The 23191-nt window shown below is 39.4% G+C and overlaps 1 protein-coding gene across 1 annotated transcript; it reads left to right on the top strand.

The window, feature by feature from the left end:
* Nucleotides 1-19650: 19650 nt before the first annotated feature.
* LOC120291742 lies at nucleotides 19651-21522 on the top strand. The gene is made up of 3 exons (XM_039309454.1): nucleotides 19651-19773; nucleotides 19929-20333; nucleotides 21138-21522. Exons 1-3 carry the CDS (start codon nucleotides 19651-19653, stop codon nucleotides 21171-21173), a joined length of 564 nt encoding a protein of 187 aa, XP_039165388.1. The 3' UTR covers nucleotides 21174-21522.
* Nucleotides 21523-23191: the final 1669 nt, after the last annotated feature.

Here is a 23191-nt window from a genome sequence, read left to right as displayed (position 1 = left end):
GCTTTGGTGGTGGCCCTTGTGATGACTCTTCTAGTGGCCTTTGTGACGACCTTGGTGATGGATCTTGTGGTAGCCCTTTAGTTGGGCCCTCTATTAGCAGCTGAGCTCTAGCTTGTCTTCTTCGAACCTAAGAAAAAGGCAAATGACATCATAAATATAACATCAGGCCATATTAGAACGTAAATGAAAAGTAAACTCAAATCATTTAACTGACCGGGTATTTTTTTCTCGTTCCGCTGAAGAACAGTCGACTTAACCGGTCCTCCAGGTTGTTTTAGCCAATATTGTAGCCGGGCTGTCTTCCACCTTCGGTTCTTTGAACAGGCCCTTCATTTCAGGTATAGCAGGGGGCTTCACCAATTCTTCACGTGTCACCGTGACCGACAAAGACAAAAACATTACATACATGTCACTTATATCTATGTACATATTCATAACAAACCATAAAGCAACATAAACACAATTGTCATGACTTACGAGTTTATTGTCGTCGATCAAGAACAGTCGACTCACTTCGCCTTTCTGTTTCTCCTTCTCCAACTGTCCCTTCACTAGGCCCTTCGGCTGGCCTCAATTGTTCATGCTGCTTCTTTAATTGACAACCTTTAATATTGTGCCTTGTTATGTGGCAAAAAGAGCACTTTATCGGTACACCCATCCTATTCATCCTACGGTGACATGAGTCCTCTCCCTCCGTCATTTTTCTTTTTTTTTCTTTGGTCTTCCCATTCTCTTCTTTAGTGGCAAAGGTTGAGATGCTTCGCGATTTGTTGGCTCCCAGAACTTGCTACTTCTAATTGGCTGCAACATGAATTGATACGAAGCAAGATATTTCGATTTCTTGTACCAATCATCAAGGTAGTCTTCTGTGTTGTGCCCTTCAATTGAATTACACATATGGCATGTGCACAAGGAATTCCACTGAGTTGCCATGCTCTACATGAACACTTCGTCGTACCTAAATGGACAACATACTTATCGAAACCCTTCATTATCTCATATCCTTCATCCCCATTCCAAATGGGATGACAATACTTACTTGTAACCAAGTTGTCATCCAATTTCTTAGCAATCCTAGGACCATATTGCTTAGTCCACTTTGCAGTGTCATCTCTTTGTCTGTGCAGCCGAGTCATGACCAAAACCCGTATGTTTTCAAGCATCGAGATAATTGGTTTACATCTAGCATCTATTATCCTCCCATTGAATGCTTCGCAGATGTTGTTATCAATGTTATCGCACTTGAATTCCTCGCTGAAGAACGCCCTACACCAATGCTTCGGGTATGTTTGGAACAGTGCATCATAACCATCATTTGTCAATTGAAGCATCTTTTCTTTGGCCATCTTAAAGTCAGCCATATTCGTGCTCTTTGCCAGCTGCCAAAATTGCGACTGCAACTTGTCCCCTTTATAGGTCTTTGCTCAATTTGCGTATATGTGTTGCGCACACATTCGATGTTCAGCATAAGGCAACAGCTCAGCTATTGCTGGAACAAGTCCCTGCAATAATTGAAAATATAAAAAAATATAAGCAAATGACATGTTGATATCAAAAAGCAAACAAGTATGTTAATATTTTAAAAAGCAAACATTACCTTTTGTTGATCGCTCACGAACGCCCACCCTGCCCCATTTGTTATCTCCAAATTAGTCATCAAATTTTTTAGGAACCAGGACCAATTGTCCTTGTTCTCTACCTTCACAACAGCCCAAGCCAGGGGAAACATTTGGTTGTTTGCATCTCTTCCAATTGTGGCCAACAATTCTCCCTTGCACAAGCCCTTCAAAAAACACCCGTCCAATCCCATAATCCGTCTACAACCAGATAAAAACCTCGTTTGCATGCATCGAAACAAACATAAAATTTATTGAACTTCATCCCAATATCAAGAAGTGGTCTCTCCATGACCTCGAGATACACTCTACTTCCAGGATTTTGCAACCTACACTCCCAAGCATAGTCCCACAACTGTCCATATTCACCGCTGTACTGACCAATGAGTATCTTCATCACCTTTTGCTTCGATCTTTTACATTGATTCCTAGATATATTGATGCCTACTGCTCCTTCACCAGCATCTTGAACTGAGTAGTATTCATCTGAGGCATTAGCTTAATCAATTCAAAGAATTGCTTCGATAGCCATGCACTTGTTACCCTTTTATTCTCAAAATTAATGGAACAAGTATGTTCCTCTTGGTAGGCTCTAATCTGGAAAGATCCAGTTTTCATAACAAATGCGCCATTGATCTTCCATTGACAATTTTGCTGTGAACACCTAGCTCTTACAAAGGTCTTAGTGTTTCTAATGAAGTCAACGTTCTTTTGTGCAGCAATGGAGATCTTCAGTATAGCTTCCCTAAATTGTTTAGCATCATGAAATTTCATGCCTACCGACAAAGTGGGAGAGGCAATGGATGGATCATAAGAATGAAACTTACTTTTCCTTTTCCTTCTATGCGCAGGTCCTTCATCTTCTTCAAGCTCATCCTGGGAAGTAGCATTCTCGACGCTTTCTTCATAGTCAGTTTCCTCGCCAGCAGCACTAGCATCTGTGCGGCCTTTGGGTCTGTTTGGAACTTCCTCGATTACTTGCAAAGCTGCAAACTTAGCTGTTAAAAAATCCCTTCGCTGTATTCTTGATTGTACAAGCTCCTCGTCGTCGTCATCACTTATAAAATTTTCAGCAGGCAACCCTCCATCATCATCATCGCTGATTCAGCTACTTCCCAACCTAATCCGAGAGATTGTGACATCACCTATGTCATCATCACTTTGGTGAACTGCATCTGCGCTTTTCTCATGTCCATCATATCTATCCTGCCCTCCTTCGACCCTAACGTCAGTACTACCTTGAATACCATCTCCTTCTTGTCCTACTCCAGCGATCTCTCCATCATCATCTTCATCCTCACTTTCACTATTGTACTCAACAAATATTTTTACCTCTTCACCATGAAGATAATGGTATAGAACATCCCTAAGACCATTATCATCTTCTAAGCATCTCAAACCCTCTCTTAAGTCTTTCCCAGGAATACAATACAGCAGCTTTTGAACTTTACAAGGCAAATAAGTATTTATATCCCTAAGAAATCCTATATAAGATGCCTTCTCTATATCCACAAAGATGGTGCCCTCATTTCCACCCTCATACTCCCACTCATCCTCCCCAATCACAAATTCCCCATTGTAGCAAACTATAACAACGACATAATCCTTGTCATGCGCCATTACTGCACCAAGAACAAGAAAAATAATCATTAGGTTTTGGGACCACTAGACAATTGCACATGGGAGTCCCCCCACTCTCATGGACTTTAGTAAATAGAGGTCCCCACACTGACAATATGCCCCTACATGACAGCCAAAAAAGCCAAAAAAGAGGTCGACACTTTAATTATTTGCCTTCCATTCCCTTAAAATATTAACAAAAAACAAAGGTCCCCACATAGCAATCACAACCCAAGCATGTCTACTGCACTAAACATGCAATGTGAGAGAATGTACAGTAACTTGAGCAAATCAAAGCATAGCATACTCTGACATCAACTTAATCAAATCACAGTAGGATTATGTTCTTATTCAGAATTTTGGATTGATAAACATACCCTATATAGCAATCACAGCAGGTTTTTGGATTGATAAACATACCCTATACAGCAACCACAGCAATGTGGTTCAAGGACATACCCTATATAGCCTCACAAACAGGGTGGTTCAAGGACATACTCTATATACTCTCACAAGCAGGGTGGTTCAAGAACTTAGTTTTTTTCTTAGAATGGCATTAGTCACGTGTTTTACTAGGATGCTCTTAAGAAGATGCATAGACAGTGATCTAACAATCACATACTCTGACATTGGCTTGAAAGACAAATTCACCAAAATAATGAGAAATCTGGTCTCTTTGTGTAATGTCAACAAGTTTCAGTTGAAGTATATCAACACAAATTCCATCGGAGCTGTAATAAAATAATTGAGCCCTAATTAAATAATCGAGTGGAGCCCTAATTAAATAATCGAGCCTTAATTTCATCACAACGGATGGGGGGAAGGGGCCAAACCTGGATGACCGACAATTGTGAGTGGTGACGATGACCAAGGATGGTGAGCGGTGAGCAGCGACAGCGATCGATGACCAGCTCTAGGCGTGAACGGCAACGGAGAGAAAGGCCTGTGATCTACTATGAACGCGGATGGCGAGGAACGGCGTTTAGGTCAGCCAACCCTAATTAAATAATCGAGCCCTAATTTCATCACAGGGGAGGGGGAGAAGGGGTCGAACCTGGACGAGCGACGATGGTGAGCGGTGAGCGGCAACAGCGACCAACAGTGGCAACTGACGATGGCGACCGATGACCAACTTTGGGCATGAACGGCGACGGAGAGAAGGGCCTGAGATTGACTGTCAATGCGGGTGGGGAGGAACGACGTTTAGGTCATTGCACAATGTGGATGGACGACGTCGTTTTTGTCGTCCACGTCGGCTTTTAAAAAAAAAAAAAACATTTGCCACATCGTAAAAGAAGTCACCGAAAATCGCCGGAAAATGCCACATATGCAATTTGGCCGGATTTTGGCCGAATTGGCACTCAAGTGATCCATTTTGCTCCGATTTTGGCACTTAAGTGTACCTTTTGTAAGTTATGGCACTTAAGTGTCCCTTTGGGCAAAGTTAAGGCACTTGAGGGGTCTGCACGTCGATATAAATGTATCATAATAAATACATTAGATAAGATAAATATAATGAATATTCATTCATGTATTTCATAACACTTTCTTTATTTTGATTCACCTTTCTTTATTTGTTGTAAACCGGAAGAGAAAGACATCTAGTTAAAAAAGAAATGAATGGTTCACTTTTGGAATTGCTTGGATGTACAATTTATCAAGAAGTCTCTTTCTTAAAAAAAGGGAAAAAAAGGGACAGGTCTTCTGCTTTCCCCATCAACTTCTTGCATTAATCAACGCCCCAAAAATTTGACCCAAAAGACGCCCCAAAAGAAAAAAATTGCCATGGACATATTTCACATCCCCGAATATACGTAGTATCAAAAATTGATTTGGGAAAGGAGAAGACAATACCTTTTCTTTCTCACGGGAGGGAGAGACATCTTCTTAAACTCTAGCATCCTAGATTAATCTTTCGATGATCATTTGAAAAGTAAGAGACGCTCATTTCGTGACAATGAGTACTCTAGTCGCTGGCTAAAAATTGCTTGTTCTTCTCGATGGGTGGCCATAGAATATTCAAGAAAAATATGTCGAGAGATCATCCATTTGGAAAATGTAACGTGCACTTTACCGACAAGACTTCATCGCATGAAAAATTGTCGTCAAATCGTCTCCCCGCAAGTGGCAATAACTACATTTCCTTGACCAAAAACATCAAAATATATATTATAAATATATATTTATCTTACTTCTCCTTATGTACCCCCAAACCCAACGAATTAATCCATCAAAAAAATAAAAATGAAGAGAATTGAAGGAAGAAGTGTCACACCCTGAATCCTAAAGGAATGGGGTGACACGGCCATTCTTCCATCTAAAAGACGTAGTCTCAAATCGAGTAAAGTCCAACTCTCAAAAGCCCCCATCATGACGCTCTCTCTCTAATGGCAACTTATTAAAGGACCTGAAAAACATGATGAGAAGAAGGGAATGAATTATCACGGCTTAGTGAGTGATATATTTCTTCTAAGTAGATCGAGCAATCACTATACACATTTAATACACAAAGATAATTCATTTTTGCTAAATCCAGAAATTTAGTAAACTTTAATGACCAAAATGCAATATTTCTTACCTTAACATAATATATTCAAAGCAGGAATATTTAAGATAATAACAAAGCAAACATCAATAGTCCAACCCATTGGTCATCTCATAAAAATACACATCAATAGTCCATTCTATTGACCAATCTCATAAAAACACACGTCAATGGTCCATTCCACTAGTTAATCTCATACCACGCATCAATGGTCTATCCCATTGCTCCATTTCATATAAATCCACATGTTGATAGTCCATCAATCGACCAATCTTTTACTCGATATCAAACCATGGACATGCATAACACTCGTGATAAGGTGATCAAGATTCCCCTCTTAGTTAAGTCTCCACTTATCATTAGCTGATGGCTCGATCTACAAGGATTTCTTAGACTAATATGCGCATACCCATAATCCTCTCGTTGGGCTCACAGTGATATTGAGCATGAACACCGATCCATAACAACCTCCACAATTCACAAAGTCAAAACAAAATATATATCAAAAATCGATTTCATAAAAGAAAATACATAATCTTTTTACAACCTGACTCATTTACCACAAAACTCATGTCATTTCAAAACTCATTTCTTAAACCAGAATAAATTTCATATAACTTTTCACGACACACTTCATAAACCAAGTTCGCAAATCAACATATATATACATATAATCTTTCGCAACAACTTTCCAAAAATATTTGACAAACCATTCACAAATACCAAATCGTAGTAAAATCTCAATATAGATTTTATGCAATAAAATATACTCTTAATAACTCGTGATACACAAATCTCTATAACTTTTAAAACATGAGTTTACAAACTCATAAAAGAAATAGTATCATTCATCTAGGAAAGCCAAAACCAACCTACTAGAGTCACTCGAGTCTATCTATTAGAATTCCTAACAAATAACTGAAAAACAATATCAAAAGACCGAGTAAAATGATATTCTAATGAATGACTCAATTACATTATGCCTATTCATCGATAAAATGACATTGGAAGAAGTACACTATCAATGCCATAAGTTGTGTACAGCATTCACTTTGATGCCAAACGTTTCTGTTGGATCACTTAAGTGCCAAATCGGAGGAAAAACGATCACTTTGGTGCCACCGGCGAAAGATTCTGGCCAAAATGATTACGTGACTTTAAAAAAAAAAAAAACTGACAAGGCTTAAACGACATCATTTTTGGTCCTCCTTAAGAAAACAACATCGTTTTGCCGTCTTACATGAATGGCCTCACAAAAACGACGCCGTTTAACTTATTTGGGGATTTTTCTTTTATTTAGGGATTGAAATTAGGGTTTCGTCGCTTGCTCAGCCGCCATTGCTCGGCACTGTTCAAACGCCCTTGATGGCACACGAGAGACCACCAGCCTTAGTCGTTGGAGCCTAGGTACTAGAAGATGCAGGCTAGGCACTCGTTGAGGAGATCGGAGATAGATAGGGAGACATCAATGGTGGCACACTCGTTGGCAGCCTCCTCAAGCACCGGCTAGATCACGGCCTTCGATTTGGTCGCCGAGTGGCCGTCATCGGGGTTGGGGTCGGGGTCAGAGCTGCGGCACCTAGTGGCCATCATTAGGGTCAGGGTCGAGGTCGGGGTCAGAGCTGCGGTCACCAAGTGGCCATCGTCAAGGTCTGGGTTGGGGTCGGAGCCGCGGTCGCTGAGTGGCCATCGTCGCGGTCGGGGTCGAGATTGAGGTTAGGGTCGGAGTTGTGGCCACCGAGTGGCCATCATTGGGGTCGAGGTTAGGGTCGGAGCCGTGGCAGCCGAGCGCGGGAGCCATCAAAGACGGCAAACGGTGTCGTTTTGGTGTTAGGGTTTTGAATTGGGGGAGACACCAAACGGCGTCATTTTGGTGTTAGGATACCGACTGTACTCTCGGTAAGCCACATCAGTTTCAAAAATTAATAAAAAAATGCCACGTTGGATTTTCAGCCAACCGGATCGGAGTTGGCACCAAAGTGAGCGTTTTTCAAACTTTTTGGCACTTAAGTGATTCGACAGAAACTTTTGGCACCAAAGTAAGCGTCATACACAACTTATGGCACTGATAGTGTACTTATCCCAATGACATCTATGTGGCAACAAATGCTTGCCCAAAGCGAAAATCTATTATTGTCTTGTGACATCCCAAATTTCTAATTCCGTTTTCAATTGAATGAGTTGGGCTTTTCATTGATGTGCCTATAGTTCTTGTCCCTAAGCTGATCGCTCATGAGATAACTAGTCTATTTGGTAAAGTCGTTAAAGGATTTTAACGCAATAAACTTGAGAATTCAACTAGAAATCAACTGTTCGACCGTGCTAATCTGCAAAGGTCAATACGGTACTGTCAAAATCGATAAGAGATTAGAGATAGGTCGGTTCGATTGAGGTATGTGATTAAAGTGTGGGTAATTCCACCTAATTGCAAAATTCTTGTTGAACGGCACTAAACTGATTTTTCTATCAATTTTGTACTATGCGTCCATATTTAAAATCTCGATATTTTCACGATAATCGAGAATCACTAATGAGTCAAGATATACAAGGTGACTCGAAAATAATCGATCATGGGTCAATTGTACCAAAAATTCCTAAAAGCTACCTAGTAGGTTAAGTCACACTAAAATCGCGTCCAGTTGAAATTAACCATGAATTAAACATCATTTCAGAATTGAAAGTTCTGTCATGTCACGATTCATTTTAGGAATTTCAACTCATCCTCCAAAGATTTTTCTACAAACCCAAGATTTTGACGAAAAATTAAAGTTGGGTTATTTTTTACCGGAAAAATTAGAGAGCAGTTTTTGGTCGCATTTTTGGGATTCAAGTTGGTTCAATTGATGAGGAAAAATCATGAGATGGACAATGGCACCTTGGCTGATTTTATGGAGCCAAATTGAGCTCAATTAGAGAAGAAATTGAATCAAATTGGATGGCAAGTGTTCAAATTCGTAGGTCTTGTGGGGAGCAATATTTGGACCACTTGGATGGCTTGCCAAGGAAGCTTGGAGCTGCAAATTGGCTAAGGATGACAGCCAAGGTTGGTGGGGCATAAAACTCAAGTGCTTTGGATATTTTATGGCCCCTCCTCATATTCAGCAGCTTCTTCCTCTTTGCCCCTCCTTTATCCATTGTTATGGGTTTTGGGAGCTTAGAAATCCAAAGAGAAACCAGCCAGCCTTCCCTCTTCACTGTTGATTGCCTGTGCCGTTGTCTAGTATCCGCTGACGCCCGTCCACCCGCCGCGCGCAGCCACATGCCACACCGTCGCCACTCACATGCTTGCTCATTTGCGAGCCCAAGTCGCCATCTTGAGTCGTCAAGCTTGGCATCGTAGCTCACCTGGCCGCCGTCTAGTCGACAGAACCATCGCCGTCACTCACTGCAACCACCGTCGCCCTGCCTAGCCCGTTCAAGCCTAGCCAGCTGCCTTAACCAGCCCCTTCAACCCAAGGACAGAGGCCGAAGGCCAGCAAGGGTTCTTGGACTTCTAGGCTCGTTCGAACCTCACTTGCTAAACTCTACTTATGGAGTTAATGATGCTTAATAGATAATTAGTTTAGACTAAGTATGGATTAGGTGATTAGTTAGTTTAGATTAGTGATTTAATTACTTAATTATGCATGTTAGGTGGTTAGAATAGACTAATTAAGGGCTAGATAAATTGTACTATTTATCTACATAGGTGCATTAACTTTCTAGGCCTGTTTAGGTGGTTAGATTAGTATTTCCGACCTAGGTTAGCATTTATTGGATTTAATTTGCATTATTTAATTATTTTTGTAATTTATTTAATTATTTAATATTTTCCAGAAATTATACTAGGATAGCCAAAGGACCGGAATTTCATGTTGATTGCAGTGGTGTGTTTAGTTTACGCAATTAAGTGTTAATTTGTGCAAATTAAGTGGTGATTGTGATTTTGAATATTTATTTCAAAATTAGGAAATTTTGGTAATTAATTAGAAATTACCACGTATCAAGTTTTGACGCCGAAAATGGTTTTAAATACTATATCAAATAGTGGGATTTTATAATGAATGATATCAATTTTTCTAGTTCAAATTGGCAGTGTACCCACACACGATTATTTTACCATGTGTTTTTAATACGAAAAAAAATGAGCCAAGTACGTTATTTTAATTGGGACATTTGAGTGCAAAGCACAATGTCTTGGCCAGGATTGGATGGGTGCATGAATGGTTATGAGAACCTGTCCCCGATGTGAGTCGGATGGATGTTACCCCTATATAAGATGTCCTTGTCAACAAATGTCGATCATAGTAGATTCTGGACCAATGCTCCTTCAGGATTGTCGTGCTCAATGGGGTGAGACAATACTTGGTTACGCGAGAAAACCGCCGAACATCGAGTAGGCCGTGCCCGTTGGGCCGTAATAAAATTGGAACGCATGAATGAGTGAAATTGAAGCGCCTGATTATAGGACAAAATCGTGTGGCATGGTATGTGACGTGTCATAACGATTTGGCCTTATAATTGGGAACCCTGTGGTTGTTTGAAATATGAGATGTGGCGTTTCAATTGATTGAGTGTTATTACTGCATATGGTTAAGTATGCGAACTGTGTTGACATGTGTTAGGGAAATCCCTTATGATGTTTTGAAGATGACAAAATAAATCAAAGGCTACTAACATGTTTGATGGTTGAGTAATAGACCATGCAGATAATAGAACATGTAGAGGATATTATCAAAGTCCAAGACCGCCGGACTCGAGACTCAAAGTCTGAAGACTGTCAGACTCAAGACTCAAAGTCTGAAGACAGACTCTATGCTGAAGCTGAACTGGGTACAGACTCAGATTGTAAAGTCTAAAGACCCAGGTTGTAAAGTCTCAAGACTCATATCGTAAAGTCTCAAGACTCAGACTTTACATCCAGATTCGATGAATCGTAACTCAAGCCCAATCATACAACGGCTAGTGATCTGGTTTGGATTCCACATCAAGATTGATTTGATTGAAGACAAGATCTTTCTATACGAAGAAGCTTTACTTATGGAAACCAAGATTTCGTTTGTATGGGCGATCGGAATCAATTTGGGATTTTACCTTTGTCACTCAACGGCTACCAAATCTTCTAAGATACAGAGCTGTCCAATGGGTATATTGGAAGACGATTCTCCGGGATGCTGTCCAACGGTAGTTTGGAAGTGGAGGAGTATTTAAGAAGATCATGGACCGATGAGCAAGTATGAGACGGAGCGTAGAATTTATAATTCCAAAGTCTAAGCGACTTTAGATCATATACTTGTCTCTTGAGAGCTTAAACGTTTGTAATCATGAGAGAAATACCAAGAGAGTGACTTAGTGAGATAGTGTGATCTACTACTAAGTGTTTGCACTCGGAGTTGTAATCTCTTGTTGATTGCATAGTGGAATCCAGCCAAGAAGGCTGTTATCGTGGGAGAGTGGACGTAGGCTTGGATTAAGCCGAACCACTATAAATTTCTGTGTTCTTATTCTCTTCCCTAACTCCTTTATTTTGTTCATACTAGCACTCTCAATTGGTATCAGAGCCAAGTGCTCGGTTTATAAAAGTGTTTTTACTTTTGAGCTAAAGATTCTTTATGGCTAGTATGTTGGCACTAGGACTTATGGAAGGGCAAAGCAACACAAGGCCACCATATTTTGATGGAAAGGAATACGACGTATGGAAGAACAAAATGAAAGCATTCCTAAGATCCAGAGATCTCTTACAATGGGATGTTGTGGAAAGAGGAATCAACCCCATTGCTGCGTCTACATCAAATAAGAATGGCAAAGACAAAAACACCAAAGCCCCCGCTCCTATGTCTCGGACGGAGTTGTTCAAAAGAGAAGCGCTTGATGCAAAAGCTATTTATTCTTTATATTGCGCTTTGTCTCTTGCTGAATATAACAGAATCTCTTCATGTGAAACAGCAAAAGAAGTTTGGGATAAACTTCATGTTACATATGAAGGGACCGATCGTGTAAAAGAGACAAAAGTAAACTTCTTGCTCGGCAATTATGAATCCTTCAAGATGAAGCAAGGAGAGTCAATTGGAGATATGTTTAATCGTTTACAGAAATTGTAAACGGTTTGGCATGTCAAGGTCATCCTATTTCTTCCCCAATGAAGGTCAACAAACTCTTGCGAGGTCTTTCAAAAGATTGGAACCATGTCAAGACCTCAATCCGGGAGACTCAAAGGATTATGCCACTCTCCGTTGATGAATTGATCGGCACTCTTCAATCCTATGAAGTGGAACAACTTAATGACGAAGATCCTGAAGGTAAGAAGTCCATTGCTTTAATATCTAATGCTGTTTTTGATGAAACAGATTCAGAAAATGACATGGACGATGAAGAATTTGCCTTTATGGTCGAGAAATTCAAAAAGCTGAGTAGAAAAGAAAGGAAATTCAGTGGAAGAAGTCAATACAAGCAGAATGGCCAGAAAAGAATCATGAAAGAAGATGATGAGCAAAGAAATCTATGCTTGATGGCACATTCAGAATTTGAGTCTAACTCGACAGACTCGAATCGAGTCTCATTCGAACCAGACTCAAATCCGATGAGGAAATCAAGGGGAGAAATCGAATCCAAAAGAAAAGGAAAAGAATCGTGATCACCTCAAAAAGGCAACAAATTGAGGGGGAGCTTTGATCAATTATGGAAAAATCTTTTTGATTGATCGTGATCTTATTATGGATGGAAGGAAAGGTAATTGTGTCAGAATTTATTCTACAAAATCCGGTTAGTGCATCTCTTATTACCTTTTGTCATTAACAAATCTCATATTGATATTATCATTTTATTATGACAAAATGGTACGTGAATTTTATGATGCATCCGTGATTTTTATTGGATATTTACTGATATAATCGAAGTGAGCTATATTGCATATCTTTAATATTCGATAAAAGCTGATTTTTCGAAATTGTGATTCATGCAAGATATTGTTATCATTCTCTACGTGAATCCATTATCGCTTTTTGATTATGACAAAAAGGGGGAGAAGATATGAATATGCATATGTGCTGATTGGTTGATATTATTTATTGCATAATATTGAGCTGCAATTATTTTCTATCTTCTGATATCCTTTGATTTAAATTTTTAAATCTGCATATTCAGAGATTGTTTTGTCATCATCAAAAAGGGGAGATTGTTAGGGAAATCCCTTATGATGTTTTGAAGATGACAAAATAAATCAAAGGCTACTAACATGTTTGATGGTTGAGTAATAGACCATGCAGATAATAGAACATGTAGAGGATATTATCAAAGTCTCAAGACCGCGACTCGAGACTCAAAGTCTGAAGACTCGGACTCAAGACTCAAAGTCTGAAGACAGACTCTATGCGCCGAAGCTGAACCGGGTACGACTCAGATTGTAAAGTCTACGACTCAGATTGTAAAGTCTAAAGACCCAGGTTGTAAAGTCTCAAGACTCATATCGTAAAGTCTCAAGACTCGGACTTTACATCCAGATTCGATGAATCGTAACTCAAGCCCAATCATACAACGGCTAGTGATCTGGTTTGGATTCCACATCAAGATTGATTTGATTGAAGACAAGATCTTTCTATACGAAGAAGCTTTACTTATGGAAACCAAGATTTCGTTTGTATGGGCGATCGGAATCAATTTGGGATTTTACCTTTGTCACTCAACGGCTACCAAATCTTCTAAGATACAGAGCTGTCCAATGGGTATATTGGAAGACGATTCTCCGGGATGCTGTCCAACGGTAGTTTAGAAGTGGAGGAGTATTTAAGAAGATCATGGACCGATGAGCAAGTATGAGACGGAGCGTAGAATTTATAATTCCAAAGTCTAAGCGACTTTAGATCATATACTTGTCTCTTGAGAGCTTAAACGTTTGTAATCATGAGAGAAATACCAAGAGAGTGACTTAGTGAGATAGTGTGATCTACTACTAAGTGTTTGCACTCGGAGTTGTAATCTCTTGTTGATTGCATAGTGGAATCCAGCCAAGAAGGCTGTTATCGTGGGAGAGTGGACGTAGGCTTGGATTAAGCCGAACCACTATAAATTTCTGTGTTCTTATTCTCTTCCCTAACTCCTTTATTTTGTTCATACTAGCACTCTCAACATGCAAGGAGGATTTGAGACGATGTGAGTCTCTGTAGTTGTGTGGCTGTATGGTTAGGATGCCTCTAGGCATACTTCCTTTCTAATCGGAGTTTAGGGGGTGAACTTGGTGAGGCACTGTCTCACCCCATCGTGGGCTCAATTCTTTTTAGGTCCGTAGATGGCGGTCCCTCCAGTACGTTTTGGGTAGCCGAGGGGGTTCAGTGAACAGAGTACCTTTTTCCCTATCATTGGGACTCCTTGGCTCCATGAGCTTATAGTGACCACTATCTTGGTCGATGAGGGCCAACCACAATTGGTACCTCATCGATTTAGGGCATGGTTTCGCCATGGGATCAATGGGATTAGGGAAGGTCCCCTAGATGGTTTTGACGCACATGCTGTTGAGGGTGAGGAGATGGTTGGCCCCCTCAACACTAACATCCCTGATGGTGTCGTGGAAGACCCAGATCCCCCGGAGGTCTCAGAGGTCTCGGCTAAGGAGTCTTGTGCCTAGTTAGCAGGTGGCTCTTCTTTTTGGAGTAGACCTTTGTTTATAGTCTAGTGTTGTATATAAACTCAGCTTGTTTATGAAAAGTGTTTTGTAAAAATGGTTCATGCTTGTCTATCACATATTTGTGTTGTCTGGGGATTTGTTTATACGTTTCCACATGTGCATATTCGATTGGGTTGGTGACACGTCCTGAGACATCGCAATTTTATTGACCACTGAGGGATGTGTGCGCGCTCGAGATTTGGGGCGTGACATGTCCCATTGCGCTCTAAACTTGTTCAAACCATAATTTCCTCCATATATGTCTGTTTCAACAAATGTACAATCAATAGAAAGCCATTTCGATATATTACAACAACCCTAACTCAACCACCCCAAAAACTCATGGAAAACGGCTAAAATTCAGGTCCGAAAGTTACTGTTTGCAACCCGACCATCATGCTCGACGAACTGTGAAATTTTGTTTTGGGGAAATTGTAAGCCTAAATCAAGATTTGTAAAATCCCACAGCTTCACTACACCTTAAACTATCATTTCTATAAAAATACACAACTCAATGACTTAAAAATTGGACTTCGCCACACGGATCTCCAATAATTCCGAATTTTAGTCCTAACCTTGAAATAATTTGACTAGAAGAACGATAGGCACAAACATTTACTGGCCATTACAAACCGGAGTTGAATTGGTTTGGCGAGGTGTCCATGGCAATAATTCCTTCTCTTTTCTTCCTCCTCCTTCTTTCCCTTTCTTTCTTTCCTCTTTCTTCATTTCTTTTGGCCGAAGTGCTTCTTCTTTTCCTTTTATCTCCTCTCTCTCTCTCTCTCTCTCTCCTAGGTCCACAAATGCCAGATCTTACAAGAACCGTGGTCATCCATGGGCTTCTCTTGAAAATTGTGAAGCTCAAGAAAATTGCGGTGCTTCGGCTTTATTGGGTCCATACTACAATCACAGAGCGGAAGCTGATGATCTAAAGCCAAAGCCCAGATGCCAAGGTTTATGTGGAAACCTCTCAATTCCATACCCTTTTGGATCGAGCTATGTCGCATTGATAGCCCCATCGTTTATTTTCGACTGCGATGACTAGTGACGCCCCTACACCTTATATGGTCAATAAAAGTACTAACATACAAATACCCAACATTTCTGCCGAGGATTGTGAGATGCGAGTAGCCGTGCAGACAAGTCGGAACTGCTATACCTCTGCAGTGCAAGACTTCATCACACCAGGACTTATCGTTGAATCGTCTCATGCTAGTGGTTATAAGTTATGACCATTTAATCGTTTCATCATGATTAACATATTTTTTGTTCTTTCATTTTTGTAAGAGATATAAGAGATCGTTTTCATTTTTTGTGAAATGAATGAAGTATTAGTGTGAGATTTTTCTTTTAAGTTACAGAACTTAGCGTGAGTTCTGCCAAAGAAGTTAAATGCGCCGCCGCCCCCCCCCCAACCTAAAATGAAGGATAGGCTTTCTTGGTGTTCTTGGCATTTTCATCGAAATTGAATCTTGGTGGAGTGAAGTCCTACTAGCCAGCTTCTTCGTACTTAATTATTTGCATAAGACGTAATCTTCCTTGCCATGCATCGTTATGAAAGTATATAGCCCAACAAAGGGAAAATATTCATTGGTCAGATTTAAATTCACATGATAAATTAGAGTTAATTGGGGTGTATGATACAGGTGCGATACGAAGTTCCTCATAAAATGAAGATGTAACCAAATATTTACAACACAGGCACTATGGATTAAAGGAAAAACAAAATTCTTTGCGATGATAATTCTCCGCAAATATGTTTCAACTGCAGTCCATATTAATTAGAAATTCTAGCCCAAAAAGAATTAAAAAAAATCCACATGCAAAGTTTCTTTTCTTAATTTAAAAGTATATAATGCAATCTTATTTTGAAATCTTAATTTTGCAATTGCAACAATTGAAAATTTTTATATTTTACCTCTTTGAAGCTAATTGATTAATTATTCTGAATTTACTCGTTATTCTTTTCTGGAATGCATTTATATAGTGTAACAACAGAAAATATAATTTTTCGAGTCTAAATCCATGCACCTTGAAACACAATTTCACGAACACAATCACCAGCTCAAACCAGTATGCTCTTGTTGGTTTTTCTTCTTTCTCATTCTCCTGTTTTGAGTTGTGATCTCTCCTGCTCTGCATACGCTTTTACATGTTTTGCTTGTCTTCTCAAGTCTTGGCAATGTAACGACAGCAGCCAGCACCATTGATACTTTCCATCAACGATGTAGTCGAAGTTGGCGGGCAATTACAAATCTCGAATAGACGTATTGTCGTGCATGAGAAATTGTCGAGGAAACCGACCCCATTGACTTGACATTTACCTGAAACTTTACAGGTGACCCTCAAGAAATTTTTGAAAATCAATTTCGGACTCCCAAAGTCCTTTTGAATTAGTAATGATTAGATCTTGGACCATATCTGTAGTTTTACTATGAGCTGAAAGAAGTAATTTGGTTTGAGGATTACATTTTTTTTATTGTGCAGATTTAGACACTACGGGTTTCGTTCTTCTTCTATATATAAATTGGTTAGATTTTGTTCTTTATTGATTTCAAATAGAAATCCAAACCAACCTAATGTCTTGCTGGAGAGTCGACTAGTTCGGGTCAAGTTAATTGTCATTGGACAATCACGTTTGTTATATCTAATTGAAATTCTGCCCCACCACTCTTATGATAAAGTATTAAAATATATTACATTTATTAATTCTATCTATTCTAGAATTTATTTATCAGAAAGGAACATTATATTTATTTATGTGTGCTATGATTGTTAGAGCACAAGGGAAGCTCTCCAATCGGCAATACAATACTGTCATTCAATTTTCCGCCCGGATAATTTGAATGAAGAATGTGCGTTATTGCTTAAATAGAAGTCTTGCATGCGACGTGGGTAATTTCTTTGCATACATAGCAATGCGGCGTATATGCAACTAAAGTAAGTTCTAAATCAACGAACTTGGAAAGCCATGCATCGCGCCTAATTACCTGTCCCAATAAGTAAAATTGCTAAAATCTACAAAGAAGAGTTGACGGGAAATTAACGAGGAGCATACCTTTTCTTTCCACTAAAGGAGAGGCTTAGAAATAGTCCCCATTTATTAAGGAGAACCTGATTATAATATTATGTTGAAATATTTTGTGAAAATTCAAGTCAACATCAATATTTAGAGTAATGTAATAAATATAGTCTTAGACCAATGCGCACCAACATCTTACTAGTTCAGCCAATAGTTGGGAGCGGGCCAATTCATTGAGTATGAAGCTATTTCCAGCAAGTAAAGTCAGCTATTTTATGGAATTTGGCGCCTTTAATTCTAGTAGAAAATGAGAAATCTAAATCAAAGTCTCGTGAGAGATGTAAGTAAAATTCTGCACGATGTTTTGAATGATTTTAGCAAAAAAGTCTCGAAGAACCCTAGTTTATGCCTATCGTAATACGTTTACTTTAGTTTTATTTATGATATAAAAAAACTCCAAATTATGTCTATTGTGACATATTTACCTTAAACTTCTCTTGTAACATAAACATACCTCAAACTTGTACTTGTTTGAGAAATTTACCATATGTCAAGATTCCATTAGATGATTTTCCAATTAAAATAACATCATTTTTATTTCACCTAAGCTGCCTGGACTCCATGTTAACACCATTTGTCTTTTGTCGTGACCTACCCCTTGAGGGAGGGAATATAGGTTTAGGAAAAGGACAAACCTACGACTCATGATTAGGCATTGGCTCTCTCAAACCCATATCTTGTGCGACATTGGATGTTCAAATTGATGGTATAAAAATTTTCTAAGAAAGGAGTCGCCACTAGCCTATTGAGGTTAGTTAGAAATCAAGTTAGGCACGATAGTATAGCTCATTTTCTATGCAACTAAAGAACCTAGGTCCAAGAAGTTGATTAATTAACAAATTAGTGCAATTTCGGTACCTAATTTTATTTATTAAAAAAAGAAAAATATTTTTGTCAGGCAGTTTGTATTGATTTTATAGCTATCTACTGACATGTGAGGTGATCATACGGGTGCACAATCATTAACATAACAATCAGCAAACAATGAAAGCATTAAATACATTTCATGGGATTGCAAAGACTTAACACTAAGGAAAAGATAAATGCTAATCCTAACTAGACTAAAGGAAAGCCAAAATCAACTAAAATAAACATATTAATATTATGCAATCAAGAATATTTGTCTCTAAGGACAATTAAAACTTTAAGGTAGAGTCTTGAGAGCTTAGTCCATCTTAAGCGTGATTCTAAATCGAAAGTCTATCACTTATCGGAGAAAATAACTCAAAAGATTAATTTTAACCTTTTTGAGGATTTTTAATTTTTAATATTTTAATTAATTTTTTAAGATTTTTTGAATTTTCCAAAAAAAATCTGCAATTTTAAATATACATATATATATATATATATATATATAATTTTTATAATTGCTACTGAAATTTTTAAACATTTTCGAATTTTGGAATTTTCTGAAAAAAATTTAATTTTTCTTTTTAAAATTTTTTTGGATTTTTTAAAAAATTCGAACTTTTTTTTTAATTTTGGGAAAGTTTTTGAATTTTTATTCTTTCGCTTTTTTTTTTTTAAATTGAATTTTGAAAAATTTTAATATATTTTTAATATTGAATGTTATTATATTCGAAAGATGGGTTCGAACTATAAACCCAACCCCGCCCGTTGACCCGATCTAACGACCCGAATTAATCCTAAAATAGACAACATATTTCTTAAAACTTTTTTTGTTTCCTTTTTCGTTTTTATATTAATATTAATATTTAAATTAATTTTTTGTCTTTTCCCTATTTTGTCCACTTCTGCCCATCTTCTTCTCCTTCTTCGATGGTTTCCTCCCACGCCCGAAACTAGCCCCTTCTCCCAATGACTCCATCGCGAATGCCCAACCTATTTTCTCATGCCAAGCACCATAAACAATGCAGTGGCTGAGATCGTTGCTTGCCGCCACCATCACCTCGTGACATCATTGCCTACAACCTCAAGCCGTGCACCACTTACAGCCACAACATCTGAGAAACCAACGGGAGACAAATAAAAGGCAACGGATGTAATAATGCCCACACTTGGCCCGATGATGCAAATGACAAGTAGCAAGCTTCGTAACATGCAAAGCCTACTTATATGCGTTCAAGAACATATGGGGATCAGCACACGCCTAGATTGGCTTAGACATATCATCGAACATGTGGTGGGCATGGACCGGAGGAATGATATCAGTAAGGGTGTGCAACCAGACTGGGTCAACCCGGTTCCCGGTTCGGCCCACCTGGAAAACAGGGTCAGGAACCGGTTCCAGTTGAAATCGGTCCGGGAACTGGTTCCCAAAGTTTAGACCTTGTTTGAACCGGTCCGGGAACTGGTTCTGAGGGAATACCCACTCGGGAACCAGATCAATCGGAGCAGTTCGGGAACCGGTTTTTGGGCCCAAAAATTCCAATAGACAAAACCCTAGTCGTTTCTTTCTATCTTTAGTCTTCACTCTCACGCCGCTCGTCGCTCTCAGCCTCTCACCTCCGCCGATCCATCGAGCGCCGCATTGCCGACGCTGCCTCCACTCGCCCACCTGGTCCCGGCCATCCTCGCCACCCTGGCGCCATCGGCCTCGGACACAAACGTGACGGCGCTCCTCGTCTCAAGTGGCGTCATCAAAACGCACTAGTTGGTGTTGGACAAGGGCTTGACAGTGTTCGCGCCCAACGTGAGCTCATGTCGCTCCTGTTGTACCACGCGGTGGTGGACTACACCCTGATCGGGTCCCTGAAGACGAGCAACGCCCCGATCAGCACTCTCACCACAAACAGCGCCGGGAAGTACGATTTCACCGTGAAGACCACTAGCGACTCCATCGCGCTCGATACTGGGGTCGACTCCTCACTGGTAAGAGGCCATTTCTTCAACTTTTTTATTAGACTTGCCATTCTAGCATTACTGTATTCTATAGACTCGCTGCTTTGACATGATAATGAGTTAATAGAATCGTTATCTGTTTCACCAGAGTCCAGGCTTGATGCTCTATCAGAATTAATCTCTCCCCAGTGTTGCGTAGCTCGTTTGGTAGACAGGAATTTACCCATCTCAAATAGGCTAATTCCTCGACTTCATTTAACCGACTCATTTGTAAACCTTCCACTTGTTTACACAGGTCTTCATTTGTATGTCTAAGTAAAGAAGCCGCTTCTTTAATCTTTGCCACTATGTCACTCTAAATAAACCAACAAGAGCATGATAAGCACATCACAGGAGTCAAGTAAAAAGAAGAAAAGCTCTGTACTTGTAACAGAAGATAAATAGGGCAAACACAAGCAGAAATGGCAATATAAAAAGATTCTTTTCTTATTTAGAAAAAAAATTGCAATCTCCTGTATTTGTCCCAACATTCGACCGAGTTAGAATATATATAGAGGCTAGAGAAACGGAACATGTTAAGGAGTTGAATTCGCACAATATGTCAGGATCTTGTTTCTGTTTAGCCGTGTCTTAATCTTTCTTTTTTTAATATCATGGTTTCTTCTTTTGGTAGAATTTGAAATGGTGTATTTCTGAGAAATCTAGTTCTTTAGCATTCTTAATTCAAAGTCCTCTGTGGTTGGCATAGAAAGTACGTTGGATGAATTTTTAACCATTATTTTTCTGGCCATGCAAAATTTATACCTTTGAAATCTTGTCACGGTTTGGCTACAGGATGAGATGTTAAGACAGAGATTCATGGTTTATTAGCAAGATGTGAAATGTGCACGTTCAGAAAAATTTTGCAAAACAGGTTCCAATATAAACAGGGTTAACCCTGTTCTTGTTCTTGCTGCTGTTTCTGTTGCTGTTGACATCAAGTCAAGGAGGGCAAGTGGGCTGGGGTTGGCTTTGTCAGCCTGATCTATCGTTAATTGTTTTGCTGAAATTGAGGTTATCAGAAGAGAAATCAATGTTTTGTTGCCAAACATTGGTGTTTTATATCCTAGAAAATTTGACTTCAAAGATTGTTCTTTGTTTGGATACTTCATTTTATTCGCATATCGGAGTGTTCATTGTCCTTTGGATTGGAGTTGTTCTAAGCATCTGATTCAATCTTGCCACTGAAATAGGACCTTGAAAAGAACTCTTTCAATCAGATGTTCTTTGGAGAAATAGATTAGCAAAGATTGACCGGTAGTCAGAGAACACGGGTTATTAAGCTCTATGACTCAAAGTATACTGGTTCGCAAAGTTTGCCCTCAGAGGTCAGGATACATTAGGCACCATTTGTTTTACTTGATATGTCGTGATTTCGATAGATCTATCCTTCACTAGCGAGGATCCATATCATTTTGAAGTATTCATTGTCTATCTCTAGATCATAGATTGTTCTGAGCTTACATTTGATTCTTGCAATCAAATTAGAATGCTGAAGAAACACCTACATGGTTTACTAGCAAGATGTGAAATGTGCACTTTCAAAATTTTTTGCAAAACAGTTCCAATATAAACAGGGTTAACCCTGTTCCTAGACCAGAAAAACAGGGTGGGCAGGGAACAGGGTCCAAAAAAAGAGAATCGGTTATAACAGGGTCGGGAACAGGGTTCAGGTCTAGACCCTACCCACCCTGGACCCAATCACCCCTAGATATCAGCACTTTTTACACTCGGACTCAACGCTGAACTTAAAAAAAATCATCCAAGAGGAATTCAGAATCAACCACATTGGCCCACAGAAGCCCAGTATGCGTGTGACTAACAGGAGGAACAAAACCTAGTGTCCTATCCTACCAAAATAGGGCAGAGCAGTGAGGGTTCATGGGGACGGGTGTTTAAAATGAGGAGATCCCTACTTGGCTTCGACAACGGTGATGGGAGGGTGAACTCAAAATGGATCAAGCAATGGCTGGCTGTCCCGCAGTGTTCCCGAAGTGAGATCCTCGGGAAAGCAACGCAACTCGACACAAATCAAAAGGTTACACACAAGACCTACCTAGCTCGGGGGAGAGCACTGCAGTTGATAGCGGCTGATGAATGGACTCTGGCGACGGTCAACCACCCTCACTCTCTGGTTCTCTTCCTCTACAGAACGTTGCTCTCCTTGGCACCAAACCAAGAAAAGAACTACACCCCAAAAATTCCTCTCCCCCTTTTAACCCCGATCGGCAGGTGCGCATGGCCTCTGCCACCGCCAACTATCCTGTCGGCCTACTCCCCCGACTGCCAGCCTTGGTTGTCGCTTCCATTCTGCCTCTATACCTCCTCTCTCCATTTTTGCAGACTGTATGCGATGCGTGAGGGAGAAGGAGGAGGGAAGAGGTCTGCGGGTTGGGCCATGGACAAAAGGGGAGAATGGGCTAGGCCCAAATGAGAAAGAGGAAGAAGGGAAAAGAAAGATGGCAGGGCTGGCTGCCTTTGACTCTCCCTTTGCTTCTTTTTCTTTTAATTTTTTATTTTTATTGATTTTTTAAAATTTTAACAATTAGTGATAGTAATGGAAATGCTCCTAATGTCTACGTGTAATGCATTTTAATGAAAACTTACATGATGAAAATTATTTATTTCACTTTTCTTTTAATTACCTAATTTGTCAATTTAATTTTAAAAAATTTATATTTTTTTAATTAATACTAATGATGCTAATGCTCCTAACATATGTATGTGATGTAATTTAGTAAAAATTAATTTTTACTTAGGGGTTAAAAATCATCTCTAATTTTCTATATGATAAATCCCTTAATAAAATGGTCAAATTTAGGTGTCAATAATTGCCACTTTTTTATTAG

Source organism: Eucalyptus grandis, chromosome 3 (assembly GCF_016545825.1).
Source record: "Eucalyptus grandis isolate ANBG69807.140 chromosome 3, ASM1654582v1, whole genome shotgun sequence".
NCBI lineage: Eukaryota > Viridiplantae > Streptophyta > Magnoliopsida > Myrtales > Myrtaceae > Eucalyptus > Eucalyptus grandis.
Note: the sequence above shows the minus strand (reverse complement) of the source record. Positions and strands in the feature narration are given on the sequence as shown.

What these genes read in the sequence shown, in the direction of transcription:
- LOC120291742 (XM_039309454.1), top strand. Translation starts at nt 19,651, where the DNA reads ATGGACCGGAGGAATGATATCAGTAAGGGTGTGCAACCAGACTGGGTC. An exon ending in TGAAATCGGTCCGGGAACTG is followed by an intron (nt 19,774 to 19,928) that starts GTTCCCAAAGTT and finishes TTCTATCTTTAG; the next exon opens with TCTTCACTCTCACGCCGCTC. An exon ending in CTGGGGTCGACTCCTCACTG is followed by an intron (nt 20,334 to 21,137) that starts GTAAGAGGCCAT and finishes GTTTGGCTACAG; the next exon opens with GATGAGATGTTAAGACAGAG.